Source organism: Chiloscyllium plagiosum, chromosome 25 (assembly GCF_004010195.1).
Source record: "Chiloscyllium plagiosum isolate BGI_BamShark_2017 chromosome 25, ASM401019v2, whole genome shotgun sequence".
Classification (NCBI taxonomy): Eukaryota; Metazoa; Chordata; class Chondrichthyes; order Orectolobiformes; family Hemiscylliidae; genus Chiloscyllium; species Chiloscyllium plagiosum.
In genome coordinates, this window is record NC_057734.1 from 24,482,294 (window position 1) to 24,504,110 (window position 21,817).

The 21,817-nt window shown below is 38.1% G+C and overlaps 2 protein-coding genes across 4 annotated transcripts in view; one reads left to right on the forward strand and one right to left on the reverse strand.

The window, feature by feature from the left end:
* The first annotated feature begins 439 nt into the window (after positions 1 to 439).
* vps29 (VPS29 retromer complex component) lies at positions 440 to 16,032 on the forward strand. Of its 2 annotated transcripts, XM_043715688.1 has the most exons (5): positions 440 to 638; positions 5,083 to 5,094; positions 9,495 to 9,686; positions 12,663 to 12,898; positions 15,463 to 16,032. In XM_043715688.1, the coding sequence occupies exons 1-5, from the start codon at positions 636 to 638 to the stop codon at positions 15,578 to 15,580; spliced, it is 561 nt and encodes a 186-aa protein (XP_043571623.1). In that variant the 5' UTR covers positions 440 to 635; the 3' UTR covers positions 15,581 to 16,032. The 2 variants fall into 2 exon arrangements, with proteins under 2 accessions (XP_043571623.1, XP_043571624.1); XM_043715689.1 differs by lacking the exon at positions 5,083 to 5,094 and having other exon boundaries at positions 443 to 638.
* Positions 16,033 to 20,465: 4,433 nt separating this feature from the next.
* The window catches only part of LOC122562660 (protein FAM216A), a 31,461-nt gene continuing 30,109 nt past the window's right edge, over positions 20,466 to 21,817 (reverse strand). For both annotated transcript variants that reach the window (XM_043715692.1, XM_043715691.1), the window contains exons 6-7: positions 21,708 to 21,792; positions 20,466 to 20,551 (exon numbers count right to left, since the gene is read on the reverse strand). In XM_043715692.1, coding sequence (XP_043571627.1) covers positions 20,501 to 20,551; positions 21,708 to 21,792 — 136 coding nt within the window. In that variant the 3' untranslated portion in view covers positions 20,466 to 20,500. The remainder of the gene's footprint in view (positions 20,552 to 21,707; positions 21,793 to 21,817) is intronic.

Genomic DNA, 21,817 nt, shown 5'->3' on the forward strand with positions numbered 1-21,817 from the left:
ATGGAAGTGACAGCTGCTCAATTTCATTTTTACTCAAAAGTCTGTACATTCATATACATTCCCAGTGGGATTTTTATGTCCATTAGAAGTGTGGACATAATTTTTGTGTCAGCAATGGCTCTGTTGATAGCACTCTCATCCCTGAATCAGAAGGTCGTGGGTTCAAGCACCACTAACAATTAAAGCTGACACTTCGGTGCAGTCGTTAAAGGAGACCTGGACTATTGCGGTGCCGCCTATGGGATGAAGCATTAAACTGAGATCCCTGCCGACTGCTCAGATTCCATTGCACTAATTCAAATAAGGGCGAAGCAATCATCCCTGATTTCCGGACCAATACTCTATTGCTCAATCAACATCGCAAAAAAAAATGATTATCTGGCCATCATGCATTTGTTAACCACTCTGATAAATGTTGGTGGACTACACGTTAGTCTATGATACCGAGACATTGTTATATAAGGCAGACGTATTTAAAAGTCGAAATAGAGAGGCTAAGAATTCTCGTTGTTCTAAGATTGTCCAATTGACTACGCCGTAGGGACCTGTTTCTAAACTGGAGAGTGATTGGCTGGATATTTGCTGGGTGCAGAGTGTCTTCACTGAGAGCTGCTTTCCGCTTCGCCGATTGGAAAATGGTGAGTTATTGACTCGGGGACTAGAGATCAAACGTTGTTGTTTCATGCTTTAATCCTCCTCGACCTGACTGAAAGTGTGCGTCAGGGCTTCACTGTGGTTGATGTCTTGGAACTGGGTTTGAGAGACCGGGTCTGCGGTTGGTATCTGGGGCCTGCGGTGGGATTGGGAAGCTATCACATGATGTTCGTCAGCTGGCAGATCCTGAAGGCACGGATGGAGGGTTTATATATCACCTCGTGAATGACACAAATTGAGAGAAAAAAAAACTTCTCGGCGTTTATTATCTGTTAAGTAGATGAGTTAGTTCCAACATTCAATCGGGCATCAAAATTCCTAATTTATCTTAATAAAAAGGTGTTTTGTATTCTAGAAAGATGGTTGTAATGACGTGGTTTATTTCATACTTTTTCGTAATCTAAGGCGTACGTAAAGTTTGACCAGATCGGATTTTTATTTGTATTGTACTGTAGGTTGGAATTTAACCGAGTATATTCTGAAGTTTGTTCCTGACTTGAGCATAGAGCAGTGGTGTAAACCACCTTCAACAGGCCATTTTACGTTACAGGAAGTGGTGTCAAACCTCCTGGGCAGTTCCCAATTGTAGATAGTTTATTTAAGCATTTTGATAAACTGAAATGTCTTTGTGCACTTAAATTTATACGCAAAGGTGGAGAATAGTACATGCAAGAGCAGAGTGAACTTGTCTGGAAAATTGAGTAGGGAGGCACATATAAAATGAGGTAGTTTGATCTTAGTCATTACTGTGTACAGGGGTAATTACAACCTTAATGCCAAAAAAAGTTGCTTCAGTTTTGTTTTGCTGTATAGTTTTTTTTTAAATTTAAGAATTTGTGATTTGTTTCTGTTTGACTTAAACCAGTAAGATTTTAAACAGTATGAAATATCACTATAAAATTTTCAATTTTAGAGAAGTAAACAGATTTCAACAATTTTAGCTGTGGTTGAAATTGATCTTGAAGAAAGATCAGTGAGTATTTTAATAAACATTGTTCAGTTAATTGAGTATGCATTAGACTATGTGCCAACTAGTTGGCTTATTTACAAGGTCAGTTTGTATGGTAATTCTATTTCTCATCTATAGACCATTAAGAATAATAGGTCTATGCTAATATTTAAAATCCACACATTAGCCTCCAAGTACCTATGTCCAAAGTATCTTGTAACGATGGCACGGTGGCCCAGTGGTTAGCACTGCTGCCTCAGTGCTAGGAGCCCGGGTTCAATTCCTTCTTCGTGACCATGTGGAGTTTGTACACACTCCGTGTCTGCATGGGTTTCCTCTGGGTGCTCTGGTTTCCTCCCATAATCCAAAGATGCTAGGGTTAGGTGAATTGGCCATGTTAAATTGCCCATAGTCAGGGGTAAATATAGGGTAGGGGAATGGATCTGGGTGGAGGGTCAGTGTGGACTTGTTGGGCTGAAAGGCCTGTTTCCATACTGTAAGGCGTCTAATCTAATTGTGTTTTTTGTTGGATGCAGGCCCTTTTTTAAAAATATCTTTGAAAGGTCCCTGTAAAGTACTTTGAAGTGACTTGTTGCACAACTGCGGAGTCAGAACATTGGCAGTGTGTTTGATTAGTGAAAGAGAACAGTTGCCTGTAAGAACAGCACAGGATTGTTAACATGCAGGCAGCTATTCAGCCCATTGTGTCTGCATTGGCTTAAAATGATTAAAACTGACTAACTTGGAAAAACAAAAAGCCATTGCCCCATAAGTTAAGGTCAAAGACTTTCAGAATGCTTAACTGTTCTTTCTCCTTTTAGAAATTGTTATTTCCACAGTAATGACATTACCTGCACCAACTTTTAAGTTAACTTGCATAGGAATTACGTACTCTGTAACTTCCTTACACCCCTTCTTTTCCAAACCAGCTGAGAAACCTATGAAGTAATAACTATATTTGACATGGTGAGGCACCTGCTGTAGTTATTTAATCAGGACCTACATGAAAATATACTCCTATTTGGCAAGACGAAGTGAATGCATTAAACCTGGATAAAACACCAAATGTTTTCTTCAAGCAAGTGTTTTTAGAACTTGGCTTTAAAATTCTTAATCAGTGCTTCATCAACATCTGATAATTAATTATGAACATAAACAATGCAAAACTAAGTTATGTTGGCTTCTGATATAATCTAATGATTATCTGGAGCTGATGCTAAACTGGACAAAAGTTTTGTTCTGTGTCAGACTACTTTCCTGCGAGCCTGGTCCTTGACCTTGAGAATTTTTTAAAACAGTTGGCTTCTGATATAATCTAATGATTATCTGGAGCTGATGCTAAACTGGACAAAAGTATTACTGTGTTTAGATTCTGAATGAACTGGTCACGGTTAGGAAAAAAAGTAAAAAAAAATTGTTTTGTTCTGGGCCAGCATTTATTACCATCTACTATAAGACCATAAGACATAGGAGCGGAAGTAAGGCCATTCGGCCCATCGAGTCCACTCCGCCATTCAATCATGGCTGATGAGCATTTCAACTCCACTTACCCGCATTCTCCCCGTAGCCCTAATTGCTCTTGAACTGAGTGGCTTGTTAGGACAGTTGAGAGTTAACCAAATTGCTGTGGGTCTGGAGTTGCATGTAGGCTAGACCAGGCAAGTGTGCCAGATTTTGTACCATAAAGGATATTAGTGAACTAGATGGGTTGTTTATGACCACTGACCGATTACATGATTGCCATTAGAATTGCTTTTAGTTCTAGATTTTTATTGAATTCCAATTTTGTCTTTTTTTTTGGGATTTGTACCCATATCCTTAGCAGATTAGACTGGAATACTAATCTAGTGACACTGTACCACTGTATTCCATCATTTCAGAAATGTGAGATAATGTGTTTAGAGTGTGGGATGGTACAAGCAAATCAAGGGAATGTAGAATAAGTGGTAGAATACAGGGAAGTGTAGAGGGCTAAAGAACACTATATCTAGGCAGATTCCTGAAGGTGGAAAGATAAGTTAAGATACTGCGACCTAGAATTTGAGTGGGGTGATTATCCTAGAACTGTATAAACAATAGGCCACACCTAACGTGGTACATGCTATTCTGGTACATGCTATTCTGGTCGTTCCTTTACAAGAAAGATCTAATTACACTAGAGAAGATTGAGGTTATTTTAAGAGGATGTCTGCAGGAGTGGAGAAGTTCTAGTTAGAGGAAAGGTTGAATTATCTGGAGTTGTCACCTTTTGGACAAAAAAAGCCAAGGAGAGATTTAATTGTGGTGTATAAAATTGAGTGACCTGGAAAAAGTGGAAAGAATAAAGACATCAATAACAAGGGGTATGGATTTAATGGAATTGGCAGGTGAATCAGGAAAGTTGAGTATTATTTTCATGGTGATGGTGGCAGGGTCTACCCAAAAGACTTTCAGAAACCCTAATTGCATTTAACTAAGATGTGCATTCAAAGTGCCATAACCTTTGTTACAGGCCAAAATCTGGATGGTGGGATTAGGCCAGGCTGCTCATATTTGGTAAACATTGTTGGGCCAAATAGTCACCTGTTATAAATTTTCTGGTTCTGTATTATGACTACAATTACCTGGCACTTACCTGCCTGTACCTCTTGCTGATATACTGGAGGGGGAAAAAAAACTTAAAATTCAGTTTTTGCATCACCTTAAGAATAAATTCTTCTACTGTTGTCATCTCCAAGAAAACTATTCAGTAATTAGAAATGGGGTTGAATTGAATTAATTTATGTAACGCTGATTAATTAGAACTCTTCTGCAGAAGCTAAAACTTTACAAATGTAAAACAAAAATAGAAAGTGTTAGCAAAACTCAGCAGGTCTGGCAGCATTTTGAGGAGAGAAAGCAAAGTTAATGTTTTGGTCTCGTGATCCTTCTTCAAACCAGGTCACAGGACCTGAAATATTAACTCTGCTTTTTCTCAACAGATGTTGCCAGACCTGCTCAGTTTTTCCAGCAATATTTGTTTCTGATTTTCAGCATCTGCAGTTCTTTTGTTTTAATTTAGTACTTGTCAAATGTCCATGTTCAAGCATTAATAACAAATTGAGTATACAGCTCTGGGTATTGTTATTTAAAACATAAATGTATCAGGTTTTTTTTTGTCCTCCTTCCACCAATCCAAGAAAAATGTCACTGCATCGCTTAAAAATGCTCATCTGTTTCATAAATTTTGGTGAAGGAACAAATGGCTTTGGTTGATTCATGAACGTTTGTGCTGTAAAAGTACAAAAATAAAAGGGTATTTTATAAGATTTTAAAATAACTGAAGTATAAAGTAAACTTGTTTGCTACAATTTTCAAACTGTTTTGTGTTAAACAATCAAAAAGCTTTTTTGGTAACTTGATATATTTTTCCTGATGACTTTTGTTTCATTTTATTTATTTTAAATTTGACCGTACCCAACTCTCATCTCATGCCAACGATTGACCTTCAATTCATTAAGGCCTCTCACAGAGTAAGTCACTCGCTTGGTAGTGGTGAAAATTTTGTTTGTTCCAATAATTTTGAAAGTGTGCAGACTAACAGTTTTTTGCAGTATGTGGGCTGTTTATTTTGCAGGCTTAATCCAAGGAAGTTTGTGGACTGGTTTTTTTCCATTTGATACTGTAGAGGTTTCCTAACCTTTTTTTTAAGGCTGCCCTATCATTCAGAGATTTGGATGTCATATATGGCCCTTTTTTTTTCTTCTCAGGAATTTTTAAATGCTCTGAGAAATCCGTCAACTTGATTAAAATTTAAACAAAGTTGAGCAATTAACCATCCACATTAATGGATGCATTCACCCTGGCAACACCTCTATCAATGTCCACTGGCCAACCAATTTGCACACTCATCTTGGTTTTTTCCCTTTTGAACTGGTATTGTTGCAAATTGTTCTGATGAGTCCAAGACACACAGGTTCAACAAAACCGTGCATTTATTTTCAGAATTTTGTCCCAAATAAAGTTGTCGATCACAAGGAACTCAGTTTCAAAACCTAGTAGGGAGAAAATTGCGAATCCAAAATACTCCCTTTGATTACAGTTGTATAAACATTGAAGCAGCTCTCTGTGTTTGATTTCAAGGATCTTTAGTAATCAAGAGATTCAACAGAAATGTCATATTTAATTGATGTATCCAGAGAAGGTGTATTATTTTCCTGTCATTTCCAGCATATCATCTTTTGCATACCTGCTAATTTTCTAGAAGTGAACTTTCAGAACTTTTAAGAGCTGCTTCTGGTGTAACATAATTGATCACTAAGTTAAATATTATTCTTGTAGGCATCAGTGGGGCCTGAAACATTCTGTGCTACGTGACATTAGCCCAAAATGCACCATCTGCAAGGAATACTGCATCATGGCACTCAATCTTATTCAAGCTGGTGCACCCTCCTTGCAGCTCTGCACCCCCCACTTCCCCAAAATGTCTTGTGTAGCTACACTCAGAACAAGCTTGATGAAGAATAGAGTTTAGAGTTTGAAGTAATCGTTGATTTCTAATCTGCCATAGGCCTGGACAGTTGTCAGTCATCGAGATGTACAGCATGGAAACAGACCCTTCAGACCAATCCGTCCATGCCAGATATCCCAACCCAATCTAGTCCAACCTGCCAGCACCTGGCCATGTTTCTCCAAACCCTTCCTATTCATATTTAAGTGGCATTTGGATGGGTATGTTGCAATTGTACTAGCCTCCACCACTTCCTCTGGCAGCTCATTCCATACACATACCATCCTCTGTGAAAAAGTTGCCCCTCAGGTCTTTTTTTATATCTCCCCCCCCCCCCTTCACCCTAAACCTATGCCCTCTAGTTCTGGACTCCCCGACCCCAGGGAAACAACTTTGTCTATTTACCCTATCCATGTCCCTCATGATTTTGTAAACCTCTAAGGTCACCCCTCAGCCTCTGACCCTCTGGGGGGGAAAAAGCCCTAGCCTGTTCAGCCTCTCCCTACAGCTCAAATCCTCCAACTCTGGCAAATCCATGTAAATCTTTTCTGAACCCTTTCAAGTTTCACAACATCTTTCCAATAGGAAGGAGAACAGAATTGCATGTAATATTCCAACAGTGGCCTAACCAATGTCCTGTACAGCCGCAACATGACCTCCCAACTCCGTACTCATACTCTGACCAATAAAGGAAAGCATACCAAACGCTGCCTTCACTATCCTATCTACCTGTGACTCTACTTTCAAGGACCTATGAACCTGTATTCCAAGGTCTCTTTGTTCAGCAATGCTCACTACCATTAAGTGTATAAGTCCTACTAAGATTTGTTTTCCCAAAATGCAGCACCTCGCATTTATCTGAATTAAACACCATCTGCCACTTTTCAGCCCATTGGCCCATCTGGTCAAAATCCTGTTGTAATCTTCACTGTCCTCTACACCTCTGATTTTAGTGTCATCTGCAAACTTACTAATTGTACCTCTTATGCTCTCATCCAAATCATTTATGTAAATGACAAAAAAGTAGAGACCCAGCATCCATCCTTGTGGCACTCCACTGGTCACAGGCCTCCAGTCTGGAAAAACAACCCTCCACCACCACCCTCTGTCTTCTATCTTTTGAGCCAGTTTTGTATCCAAATGGCTAGTTCTCCCTGTATTTTGTGAGATCTAACCTTGCTAACCAGTCTCCCATGGGGAATCTTGTCGAACGTCTTACTGAAATCCATCTAGGTCACATCTACCGCTCTGCCCTCCTCCCTCATCAATTCTCTTGATAAGCTATATGCAGCAGTGGGGAATCTGATATTCTAAAAGTAAAGGTACTTGCTTCATCAAATGTTTTGCATTCTAGGATATTGACAGTTAAAACTTCACATTTTGAAATTAAAGAATTTTAAATTTAATCTGTCTTGCACTCTTTTCCCTGCCCCAAGCTGGAATAGTATCATAATATCTAGCAGATTTGGTCAGTTTGTTCAATTTGTTTTTTTGTTTCATGAGATCTGTTTGAATTATTGCCTGAAAAGTTAGTTTTAACTCTTCAATCATTGGCTAAAGTTTGGGTCACAATATACCTAAAAGCGATTGACGCTTCTGATTATATATTAGCTTGGTTTGGTGTAGCTTGCAATCAGCTAATTTGCAAATATTCTGCTTAACATCTTGCATGTTTTTGACTTGCTTAAATTAACAACTGGAACAAACATTTTGGCTTTGGTAAAATATCCTTTCATTCTTGCTGAGATAGGGTTTTGCTCAGCCAGTAGTTGTGTTGTGATTTTCTTAAATTTGTAATTTTCATATCAATGTTTGACAGTAAACATCACCAGGCTAATTACTAGCATGAATGCCTAATTCTCCCTTTACTTGAAATCCACATGTATCCACACTCATCTGAAGTTTCTGGATCTTGGTCAAAAGTAGAAAACTTTTGGCCACTCTTTCACCATTGAAACAAGGACTGATTAGGCTAACTGTATGCTGTAATCATTTTTTACTGGCACACTAGCTGAGAAAAATCTCCAGTCAAACAACCTAAACATGTTCCTTGCCTTGCTTTTGTATTGTATTTCTGTATTTATAAGTTATCCAAATTGCACATTGAGACTGGTTCATTAGAAATACTCTATATTATCTCACCACATTCACTAAACTTTGAATTGTTACTCGGGCAATATAATACAAGTTATCTTCAAACATGCAAATGTATGCAAGTAGACATTTAGTTTCTGTTCGTCTGGTGTTGATGAGACAGTTAGCTGTCTTATGAAATGGAGTCAAAGTGAGAAAGAGTCTGGAAAGCACTACAGTGTACAAGAAACTAATACAGCAGTGCTTCAGGAATTTCAACTTGAATTCCTGTTTGCTATGGTTCTGTTATGGTTTACAGGATTATATACAAAAATAATAAGCCACCTTGCTGGTGATGTGGCATGACCTGGAGATCTTTGAAAGGTAGTGGTCCTCTTCTACTTGGCACTCCCACATTTCAATCCGTGGGTAGAATCTCCTACCTTGTGTGTATCCTGTCTAAAGAAATACATGTTAATATGGTAGCATTCTCAGATCCGAACTGCCAACTTAGTTTTTGGCAAACTCTGAACTGACTACCAAGATTTTCTTCCTATAGGCACCTTTTGAGCTTGACCTATGTTAAGATACGAATCACTTTCAACCAAGATAATGATCCGAAAGTAAGACAAATTCCCTGACACAAGTCTGCAAAGCTGATGTGCCATGGTTAAGTCATAGTACAAATGTCTGCAGAACAAACCTTTATCATTCTGTGGCTCACTGACAACTGGGAAGTCAATTCTTGGTGTCAGGAGAGCAAGATATGGATTATGTAAAAGATATTCTGCAACTATGCCAAATTGATATCCATAAATGGGAACCAGTTCAAAATAAATATACGTAGGAGGTGCCTCTGTGGTTGGTTATAGACTGAGGTCCATCATGTTTGCAGATGCCAAATCTAAAACACAACTGGGAATTCTTGCTTGAAAAATTTAGTTTCCAACCTGGTGCATCTGAGATCTACTGTACCAAACTTTAAATGCTCATTGATGTGAGGAGAAACAAATCTGTCATCAAAGAAGTCACTGCAACACCAATTTTTCTTTTTTTTTCTTATATATTTGAGGGATGTGTGACTTGTTTTGGCTTTGAGCTTTACTGCTTTGACAACAAATTAGATATATCGCTGGCTTCACCTTACTTCAGTCTTAAGTGGGTTATTACAACAGTCTAATTTTGAATTACCATTTTCGAATCTGTTATTTATAGACATTTTACTTTTATTAAAACTCTAAGTCTTAAACTCTGATTGATATAATAATGTCCAATAATGATGCATGTTCCTGGGGATTTTGTGTGCAGTATGATTTGAGAAAACTTCTTTTATTTTCTCTATTTCTAAAGTTGGTACTGGTATTGGGAGACCTTCACATTCCTCACCGTTGTAATACATTGCCAGCCAAGTTCAAGAAGCTATTGGTACCTGGTAAGATCCAGCATATCTTGTGTACAGGCAATCTTTGCACTAAAGAAAGTTATGATTACCTCAAAACTCTGGCTGGAGATGTTCACATTGTCAGAGGAGACTTCGATGAGGTATGTGTTTCTTTGCTTTTTAAAGAAATCTACTTATTGCCTGTACTAGAAATCAATATTCTTATAATGTGAAAATTTATCATGTAGGTCATATTCCCACATTCTGTCCATCTCCTCCACCTCCCATCCCACACCCCAACTAGTCCACGGAGGCATTGACTTTGTCAGAATCATGTGTGATGTTAACCATTATCCTCAGTATCTTGCCAAACAGGTATTCATGCATGAACACTGATAAGCTATTTGACCACAGCAGATTACAATAGCAGGTCCTAATCTTCTCTTCACATCTTTGGAATTTCAACAGAAATATTGTATAACAATCAGCAGCAGGATTCGCTCAGTTTAACTATCTAACCAGAGATGCTATAATGCCCCGGCTATTGTTGTGATCAGGGAACAGAGTACAGCTTGAGTTTTGAACACACTCTCTCTTTTTTGGGGGGTCTACATGACTCTCATTCAGCGCATAAAGGAGCGGATGAATTTGTTCTCTAAACTTCTAGTTTTCTTCTAAATTTCTAATTTTACTTCTTATTTCATGCACTTTTGCATGATGGCAGCACAAATATTAATTCAGTTCTACTTAAGTTGAAGTAGCAACTTGAATTTGCCAGAGTTTTGATAATATTTCTAACCATGGTTCAAAACTATTGAAAATTTAGATATGAAGGCTCACTTACCACCTCTATTCTGTGCAATATTTTTGATCCTGCTATTTCCTCAGATATCAAATGGAATGGATACCTTCGTTATTATATCCTAATTTTCCTCTATATCAGCTCCTGCTTTGCTTATTAATAGAAATTAGATTTCTTGAGTATAAGTCTGTCCAATTTCATGATCTGGGAGCCTTTATTAAGCTCTTTTTTTGCACTTTTGAGCAGGATAGAAGGTTTTTAACAATTTAGAAGATTAACAATTTTCACCTCCAGGTATATTTGGTTTTCTTTGCATAATTTATTGTTGCTCTGTCTCTCATAAATACTGCTGCACCTGAAACTATTCTAGTAGATTCCTATCCTAACAACACTGCAAGGGATTCTTATGGTGTTGAGGTAGTGCCCCTACCCCTGGACCAAGAGGCTCAGGTTCAAGTCCCACCTGCTCCAAAGGTGCGTAAAACATCTCTGAACAGTTTGATTAGAAAAATAGGTTAAATTTTTAAAAAATCTTAACAGCATTGTGCTCTGCAAAGACTGCATCAGTTCAAGAAAACAGGTCACCAGAACCACTTTCAAGGTAATTGGGGATGGTAATATATGCTAGTCTAATCAGTGATGCCACATTCTACAAAAGAACTTTTAAAAATCATTACATTAACTATACGTGACTGATCTGCAGCTATAAAACTGGTTCACCAAACCATGGAGTCTTTATACTAAAGTGCCAATATTTTAACAAACTTGTCAAATGGAAGCAGACCAACTGTTTCCACCAATAAGAGCATTGTACTGCTGGAAAGAATGCTTCAGATGAGTGCCATGCTTTGGCTCTGTATAAACTGGTTTTAAGTTGGTACACTGCAACTCCATTTAAATCTTTTTTGCCCAGTGTGGGGAAACATTATGCCATTGCTGATGGATCACAATTTCTGCTGCAATGTATTCTCATTACATAAACACACTATAAAGGATGTTATTAATTGTTGTCATAAATCTTACCACTGCAGAAAAAAACTATAATAATTTGAAATGAGGCAGTTTTATGGACCAGTTCAAAATCCCTTACAAGTATAAGTAAATTTGTAATCAGATCAAATTGATATTATAAAGTGAGATGGTCAAAGAAACAAGGCCATGAGGAATTTGTTTTTGTTTTCTTTTCACACTCTGCTAATTATTTCATTGCCATTAAATTATTTTCCCCATAATTACAAATATGACTGGGTCAAATTCTAATCTCAAATCTGCATTCACTGTCCTGACACATTTGCCCAGATTTCCACACATTGGGAAAGGAGATGTCATACTGCTGACTGCAATTGTAAACTGTCCACTTGCTTTCTGTGCTCGACCTGGAGGCTTTCTGCTGTGAATTCCACCGATGAGCAGTCAGAAGTCCTAGCGGCAAAGCAACACTGCATTAGAACTGCCTTTTTTTTTATTCATAGCCCTAAGATCTCTTGTCCAAATCATTTCAGATTTTCTTAATTGGACCTGTCACCGCAACATGGTTCAGTCTTACTCCCCACCCAAATCCTCAACAATTTTTAACTCTCCTGCTCAACTCATCTTTCCCCTGCTCGTGACAGTGCAACAGCAGTTGAGCGCATACTACTGGAAAACCCTCCTACACTTGCAACAATGCTATTTTAGTTTGATACCCCCAACAATGCTGACACCACCAGCTGGACAGGAATCGAGGCTACAGGAAGAGGAGGTGGTAAGCTTTGTAGAGAGGAGCAGCTGCTTAGTTTTGCTAGGGAGAGCGTCCTGAAGAACTGCTCCTGAGCTGTCGTGGATTTGCTGTGAATTGTTTTGATATTCCAGTTGACTTGCTTGGAGCTATACAACTCAACAAGCTTTACACCTAGGAAAATCTCCAGGTAAATCCATTTTCTGTTTTATTTATTTTAAGCAAAAGGCACATATAGTCCAAAACTGTCCCACTGTCATTGGGAATAGTCCATCAGCGCAGGTAGGATAAAACTGGCAGTTTTAAGCTTTGTGTGTGCCATGTGAGGACCTTATCAAGGTCCTGAAGTGGATCAGAATCTTAATTTGCTGATTCTGGTATTGGGCAATTTTGGTAATATCTTGGTAAGCCAAATCTACCTCCAGCTTAATCATTTTTTATTGTTTAGCTCTTTCAGTTCCCCAGCCCAGTGGAAATGGGAAAAACTTGTTATTCAGTTAACTACAGCAGAATTAAGATGAGAATCAAAATCAGTGATCATTAGAACATCTGCTTTAATCTTTTCACATTTTATTACAAGTTCGTTGACAGAAATTTGTTCCTTGTCTTCATTTTTAGAATCTGAATTACCCAGAGCAGAAAGTGGTAACAGTGGGGCAATTCAAGATTGGTTTGATCCATGGTCACCAAGTAATTCCTTGGGGTGATATGGCCAGCCTTGCTCTGCTGCAACGACAACTGGATGTAGATATCCTAATTTCTGGTCACACACATAAGTTTGAAGCCTTTGAGCAGGAGAGCAAGTTCTATATCAACCCAGGCTCAGCCACAGGTGCATGTAATGCACTGGAAGGGTAAGTATTTTGGAATGCCCGATGAACTTCAGGTTTCTTAGTGACTATTTAGGATTTCTTGCTATTAACTAATGTTAACAGCTTGGATGATTTGGAAAAGTACTTTTCAGTGCATTGAAAATATATGGTGTCAGCTAGGAATGATCTGCTCCAGACAAAGAATTTCACTTGTGAATGAAGGGGTGGTCTGAAAGTTGGACTTTAACTGCATTTGGGGGGGAGAAAACATCATGATTCTGGCTCGACACCAGTGCTTGACTTGGACCACTAATCTTAACCTAATGAATATATGTCGGATACCAGTTGGTTAAACACGAATGCTATTTGTCTAAACGTGTTCTTTTGTCATTTTAATCCGCTCACATCCAAGTGACTGAATGTTGCAATTGATGACAACATTTTTCAAATAACCTGAGTTGTGACAGTCTAGTTTAATTTGAGTCATTTGGTAATTCTCTCGCCTTTTGAGTCATGTTGTGAATTCAGATTCCAACTTCAAGTAATAGAGGCCCCACTACTTGTTCTATATTTGTAATGTGAACTAAAGATTCTGTGACACTTTGAAAACTGAAGAAATCTCCTAGTGTCCTGGTCTGTATCCTTCCCTGTGTGAATGCCAGAGCAAAATTAATTCCCATTCATCTCACTTTGTGATAATGTTAAACTTCCATAGTTGATTATCTTTGACTGTACTTAAAACATTTTTCAGAATCTTGTGTTTTGAGCTCCAAAGATATCACGTACAATATCAGCATAAGCACTTTGTCAGGGAAACTGATATAGTTAAGCAACAAAAATATTGCTGTATAAATACATTATACCAAAAGGCAACAATGACATTTGGAAAGATCACTTCATATTACTATTTCTAGAATATGCAGATAGATTAGTTCATTCATTCAAATTATAGAAGTTGCAACCGATTGGAAATGTCATCAAACATAGCCATCAATATGAATTTAGTCCCTACGCAAAAATTAAATATCTACTAAAGGTTCACATTCAGTTAATGTAATCAATTACTGATTTCAGTAATTTATTTTTGTGAGGTACAAAGTTAAAACTCACAACACCAGATTATAGTTGAACAGGTTTATTTGGAAGCACTAGCTTTCAGAGCACTGCTCCTTCAACAGATGGTTATGGAGTATAAGATCGTAGGACACTATTTATAGCAAAAGCTTAGTGTGATGTAACTGAAATTATATATAGAAAAAGACCTGTATTGTTTAAGTTTCTCATCGTTTTAGAATGGCCATGTTGGTTTCAGTTCTTTCATATGTAAATCCCAGAACTTTAAATTACATTCTCAAGTGAACTTTAACAATTGGTGTTACGTCGGCCCAGAAAATGCATTAAAAGATGAGGTGCCCTGTGCAAGATTGTCTGTGCCACAATAATCTGATTGATTCTAATTAAAAAAAAAACAGACTTAAAGAATCTTACATGGATTCATGTAGTTTTTGAGCAAAATAAAATGTAATTCTGCGTGTACAAAGTGAACCCACAAACATGTGCATGTGGGTGAGTGTGCAGGGCTTGAGTGTGAAAGTATAAAGGGGTGTAAGTCTGTGAGAGGTTGTATGTGTATGTGTGAGCATGAATGTGTTGCAGTGGGGTCACCTGTAGTGTGACATGAACCCAAGGTCGGTTGAGGCCATCCCCATGGGTACCAAACTTGGCTATCAGCCTCTGTTTGGCCACTTTGCGTTTGGTGCCTGTCCCAAAGTCCGCCTTGGAGGATGGTCACATGGTGGTGGGAGGTGAAATGTTCCAGACCGATGAAGTGTCCTCTGACTGGGAGGGAACATTCCTGTCTGTTGATTGTTGTATGGTGTCCATTCATCCAAGCTCACTCTCATATGCTCACACTCTTGCCAACTTATACCTGTTTACAGTCAGACTCGAGCACATACACATGCACACACTCTCTCATGAACACTCCGGCCACACCGTGTGTGTGCACAAGTTTTTGGGGTAATAGTGTCAGAGCCTCATAGAGCACCTCACACCTTCAATGCATTTTCTGGGCCAACACTGCACCTGTTGAAGTTCACTTGAGCACGTAACATTTTTTTTAAAATGTTCTGGGATTTACATATGAAAGAACTGAAACCAACATGCCCATTCTAAAAGATGAGAGACTTAACAAGCGATATATAATTTTAGTTACATCACATGGTAAACTTTTGCTATAAATCCTGTGGCTGACGATCTTACTCCACAACACCTGATGATGGAGCAGCACTCCAAAAGCTAGGGCTTCCAAATAAACCTGTTGGACTATAACCTGGTGTTGTGATTATTTTTTAAACTTTGTACACCCCAGTCCAGCACCAGCACCTTCAAAGCATTACTTTTGTGAAGAATTCTTGGATGGAATTCAACATACAAAACTTTTTACATTTACAGTGTATTTTAATTTAATTGGGCATAGATCTTACTGTGGTTCTCCGGAATTTGAAGTTGAACACTTTTTTTTTACTGCTTAGTGATCATCATGTAAAGAATCTAATGCTGTGCATGTAAAAACTAATCTGTTTCTGATCTCTTCTCTTTTCCAGTAATATCATACCTTCATTCGTATTGATGGACATTCAAGCATCCACCGTAGTCACTTATGTTTATCAGCTGATTTCTGATGATGTAAAAGTAGAACGAATTGAATACAAAAAATCCTAAATTTGGTTTTGCTGCTTTTTTTTTTTTTACAGTGTCATTCCTTTTCCTTTTCTGTCATTTTTTTTCTCTTTTGAACCTTGATCACATTAACAAATCTTTACATGTATTATATTGTGAATTGTAAGTTTTAGTTCAACCTAGTACCAGTTGTTAACTATTCCAGCAATATGAAAGGAACCTTATTGCACGCACTGATGTATGGTTAGTTTTAGATCCTTGCTGAAACGGGTGCTATATTCTTGAATTACGGAGGGTTTTCAGTCCTGTAAATATTTCCTTTCAGTGCTTACAGTAATGGATCAGTGCTTACAGTAATGGAGTAGTGTATCATGTAATATGCATGAAATCTTCAAAGGTTTTTGTTTCTGCCTTTGTTTGAAGCATCACTGTTTCATGTAAAATGTTTAACTTACTTTCCATAAACTCTAATAAATGTTATTTCAAGTGCTTAACATTATATTGTTTTATGTTTTGAAGAAAATGAATGCAGTGTAATTATTGATACACTTCACTTTTTGTGACAGACTTCATAAATGGTTTATATTCTGTTTACATTTTCCTATTAACTCTTGATTAGCCAATTTCTTAGAATGTTATTTATCTAGAATGGAAATATGGTTTCAGTTATAGTTTTAAATCTGTTAATCTAAATTACTACTTTGAAGGCTTAAAAATTACTTTTAATGTTTAAAATGTTGAAACTTCTATCAATTATATTGGCTTACCAAAGTAATTGCTGATTTTGACTTTATATATTCTCAATGCTATTACTTTAATTCATGGTGTACACTTTCACTTTTTTTTTGTCTTGACAATTATCACTGAATTTGTTGACTGAATATATCACCATGATCACTGTTGATCCTTGTGCCTTGCTACAGTAGCAAGGCACGATGTGTTGAAGATTACTTGACCCAGAAGGCAGCACAGATGAGTCAACTCTTGCTTTTGTTGTGGCATATAGAGCAGGGTGCTTATTTTAGGTGTTTGTGATCACAGCTATTCAATATAAGCAGTCAGTGACTTGTAAATAATTTCCTGATAGTTTCATTGAGTTTAAGAAGCAGCAGTTTAGATCTGATACGTTCTTTCAAGATAAAGAAATGATCAAGTGGGCGGCACGGTGGCACAGTGGTTAGCACTGCTGCCTCACAGTGCCAGAGACCCGAGTTCAATTCCCGCCTCAGGCAACTGTCTGTGTGGAGTTTGCACATTCTCCCCGTGTCTGCGTGGGTTTCCTCCGGGTGCTCCGGTTTCCTCCCACAATCCAAAGATGTGCAGGTCAGGTGAATTGGCCATGCTAAATTGCCCGTAGTGTTAGGTAATGGGTAAATGTAGGGGTGTGGGTGGGTTGTGCTTTGGCGGGTCGGTGTGGACTTGTTGGGCCGAAGGGCCTGTTTCCACACTGTAATGTAATGTAATCTAATCTAATCAACCATGACAATTAGGGATGGTTCATTGGTAAATACCAGAGGACAGTGCAGAATGCTTTGGTTGTCTTTAACAGGTGGGGAGGGCCTCCTATTCTCTGAGGTTTTGGAGAACTCTTCCCTTCTGGCTCATCTGCTTGATGAGGGCCACTCTATGAAGACTGCTGTCTGACTATCCAATGAGCACCACTGCCCACAAGGTCTGCTTAATGAGAACTGACCAAAAAGATTTCCCCCTCCTGCCCCAAGTACTTATTGCTGTATTGTATTTCTAAGTTATTTTCTCAATGTCAATAAATTTTCTGAACCCCTTTGCCCAATGGCCCTGAACAACTACTCCATGATGTCTGATGGCCATTGTCCCCTTGCCCACCTCCCTTTTTCAGAAGGTTAGTTTTCATTCTAAGAACAAAAGCTTATTTTTCAAAAACAAAACACTAATATGGGGTACTTCGGCACCAAAAATGTGACATCTGCATTTCTCATTCTTCCTTTTGTTTTCCCGTGCCAAACTTGTTACTGCTGTTATAGCTCTTAAATGAAATCATGCTACACAGTTTAAAAGCTAGGAAAATTCAGGTTTTGAGGCACCCCAGAATCCAACACAGGACCATACTAACCTTTTCATTCCCTTCTTACCTTGGCAGCGATCAGGACACACCTTTAGCCATTCAGATGTCTATGGTTTAAAATCAGAGCCATTTGAGGAAGATGTGCCTTTGTTTACTTTCAAAAGCAATTTTATGCTTGTGGAAGGTATCTTTAATTTTTGTTCTAACCAGCTTAATCGCTGGAACACTATTTTTAAATTAGCTACATATAGTATGTACAGCTACATAGCATCATGTTTGTACTGTAGTTCATATAGCACACTTGTGTGTTAGGCAGGACATAGTTTTGGCTTTATGCAATCATCCTGTTTAGTAACAAAACCACTTGATTTTCTACCATATGAGAGCAGCTCGACGGCTAACTTTATCTATTGCTAAAATGTTTGACATCCCTTATCCTTCCAGGTTAATTAAGCGCCTGTTTCAATGCAACAAAAGGGACCAAAATAATAATTGTTCAATTTCTCAGAGCAATGCCTGGATCAATCCGTCTCAAACTGCCATGTTTAAAATTTTAAACAAAGCTTTAACAAAATGTGCTTTGTTTCAAGCAATGCTCAAATTTTCCAGTAAATATTCATTTGGTTATATGAAATAAATCCCCTTGTGATTTTTCAGTTTGATAGTGACTCTAACATATCAGCAGGCCCAAATGGGGAAATGGCCAAATCAAGCTACCTTGCTTAATTCAAATTTTTAAAAGAAGCCAACTGAAAAGCCATAAATCGAAACATATTTCCTAGGGAACATTTCTATGTGATAATTGGGTTGATTATCAGGATATATTACATACTAATTTCATAGAATCCTCATAGTGAGAAAACTAGTCATTTGACTATTGAGTCCACACTGACCCTCCTGTAATGTTTAAAAGATTAAATGGGAATACCTCTCTGGACATTAAAGGGTTGAACTGCACTGTCTTTGGATGGGGACAACAATCATGAAAAAATGCATTGTAATTCGCACTTCATTTAGACAGTCATTTGCTACTACTCCCCTGCTATTGTCAAGTTAAACTATCACTCAATCTTTTTCCGTCCAGAAACACTTTCTGGCCATCCCTTGAAGCTAGGTATGCAGCACCTGCACTGTCTTGGGGAATTACTGAGTCAGGAAATCAGCTGCATAACAATTCCCCAGGATTAGGGCATTAGCATTTGCATTATCTCAGAGGGTGATCTCACCCTGCCATTGTACCTGGGGTAACTTGTAACTGGGGGTTGTCTTGAGTGGCAGTGACTGGAGGAGTGGCCAGAGTATCTGTGAGCATGACCAAATGACCTGCATAAAAGGGGATGTTTTCTCTGTTCAGGGCCTCACTTTGATTCAATCTTGCACGTCTGAGGGGAGGCAGAGGGGTCACCTAGCTTGTACAAGCTTTAATAAACTTTTAACTGTTTGCAGAAGTTGGTGTGTGTGAATTGCATCTTGTGTGTGAAACCTCTGGAAAATAACCTAATGCTCCTAGACCCATCCTCCTAACACTACACTTCCCATGGCCAATCCACTGAACCTGCACATCTTTGGGCTGTGAGAGGAAACTGGAGCACTTAGAGGAAACCCGTGCAGATACTGAGTCTGTCTGTCTGGAGTTTGCACAGTCACACAAGGGTGGAATCAAACCTGGGTCCCGAGCGCGAAAGGCAGCCATGCTAGCCACTGTGCTGCCCCAAATTGCTTTAACATTTTCTTAACATATTGTTTCAACATTTAACTGCTCCTGTCTCCCTAGTTGGACTTTTTGATCTTCGTTCAAGAAGAGCTGTTTTCCCTGGAGTGTCGGAGGCTGAGGGGGGGTGACCTTTTATAGAGGTTTACAAAATTTGAGGGGCATGGATAGGGTAAATAGACTAAGTCTTTTCCCTGTGGTCGGGGAGTCCAGAACTAGAGGGCATAGGTTTAGGGTGAGGGGGTGAAAGATATAAAAGAGACTTGAGGTGTAACCTTTTCACGTAGAGGGTGGTACGTGTATGGAATGAGCTGCCACAGGAAGTCTGGTACAATTGCAACATTTAAGAAGCATTTGGATGGGTATATGAATAGGAAGGGTTTGGAGGGATATGGGCCAGGTGCTGGCAGGTGGGACTAGATTGGGTTGGGATATCTGGCATGGACGGGTTGGTCCGAAGGGTCTGTTCCCATGCTGTACATCTCTATGATTCTATAATGCAGGATTGTTAACACTTGTTTTTTTTGTGTGTGTGTGTGAATGTGCATAATTAACCAAACAAAATCAAAGTGCAAATCTAGTAGAAACTGGCATTTGTTGAGCATTTTAGTGACAAACTTGTAATGCAGTATCAGCTTGCATTCTTTCTTTGGAGTAATGTACAACATAAAATGCAGGAAGTATGGATTGTGTATAAATTGCATAGAAACCCTATGGTAAAATGAGATTATGACTGAACAACTCATTTGGAACAAAGTTAGTACACACATCTACAAACATAGAAACAAGTCAATGTATGTTATGAATTCATAGATTATATTTTTAAAATTAAACTTACAAAATACTGGAAATGTAAAATAAAAATAATGCTGAAAATACTCGGCTCAGGCAGTATTTGTCCGGAGAAAACATTTTAGGCTCACGTCCTTTCATCAGAATATTTTTTAATATTGTATTTCGGTAGTTTATGTACAGCAATTTTGTTTCTCATTAATACATTTGAATTTGCACACTGAGCAATAACATCAATATTTTACTCCTATCATGCATCAGAACTATTTGGTCTTGGTTTTATTTGTGAAAGAATTCAAAATTAATTATTTTATAAATAATGTTAGAACATAAATTTGTAAGACAACCGCTATCAATAATAAAATAGGACTGCAGAGTTCTGAAGTAATATTTTGAGAACTCTGGTATTCTATTTTCATTTCTTTGTTTCTTTCCTTGGTTCTTGCTTAGCTTGTTCTGATTTGATCTGGAAATGGAATGGAACTTCATAGAATTAATTGGTTGTGCTTAATCCTGTTTGTCACTTAAGGAAATATTGCAACTTAAGTTTTGAAATTCTTGCAATATGAAACTGCATATTAAAGCTGAAATATTAAATACAATTTAATGTAAGCACAATTTTTTTCAACTGTGAATTTGACATTAATATCAGCCATGATCTATGTGCAACTTAACTAGATTGTCTTGGTTTGTGCTGTACCTATTTGAGAGATTCTGCTGCTGCCTGTTAGTTGCAAAGTAACTCCGTAGGAAGGTAACCATAGAGTGGGGGGGGGAATGCTGGAGTCAAATTAGTATCTGACATTTTCCACTCAAACAATTTTGAACTTTTTAGCTAGTTTATTAAGTAATTTGGTAAAAGTGAGAGAGGTAAAAAAGCGTGGATATCCTAATTGCTGGCCATTACTTTACTTTAAACCAATGATATGGTTCCCCTGCTAGCCACCTATTACTAGCAGAATACTTTAAGTGATGGGAGGGTAACCTGGGATGATAGGTGCACTCAGTTTCTTCAGCATTCTGGAGAATTGCTTCTGCCTCAGCTCTGTAGCATGTCTTCTTTCTCTATGCCTCTTCTTTCCCCCCCCACTCCCCCCACCAATACCTTTCTACAAAATTTGCCATGTTTGAACTTGGGATTCAAAGCATTCTTATCCCACTTACAGTGCCAGTAAGGAGCATTAATTCTATTTTATACTGGAAGGATAGCCAAAAAGTCAGACCAACTTGCTTTTTGCTATGAAATCATGCTCACTTCAATGAGCAACATATAAAGCAACATTATTAAAATGTTATCTGTCTGTTCATTTATTGGAGCTTCACTCTCTTGTTTTATAAGAATTGTAGATCTTCAAATAACTGGTATTTTGTCAACCCCCATGATCTGTTCAAGCAGCACTGCTGGTTTATATTCCATTAAAACTGTAAGCCACTTATACCAGAAATCAATTATGCATTTGAGTTTTCAAGTCTCCTTTGTAAATCTTGCTGAATTTCAATTATATCTGAGCAATGATTAGAGATTTCTACAAAACCAGTGTTCGATTTGAGTGAATTCTCTTACCTGCTGAATTAATCTTGACTTTCCTTGCCGCAAGGTGTTCTGTCTAAATATTACTCACCTTTTGAATTTGTTCACTTTGCTTGAGTTGAACATGGGCTCCCTTAGTCTTAAGGTTTACTTTGCTTGGAGCTCGAGAATGTAACCTGCAAACAGCAGAAAAATGTTATA

Bases quoted from the DNA above. Each gene is read 5' to 3' on its own strand.
- vps29 (XM_043715688.1), top strand. The intron at 9,687-12,662 runs GTATGTGTTTCT...CTTCATTTTTAG, and splicing joins TCAGAGGAGACTTCGATGAG to AATCTGAATTACCCAGAGCA. The intron at 12,899-15,462 runs GTAAGTATTTTG...TCTCTTTTCCAG, and splicing joins GCATGTAATGCACTGGAAGG to TAATATCATACCTTCATTCG.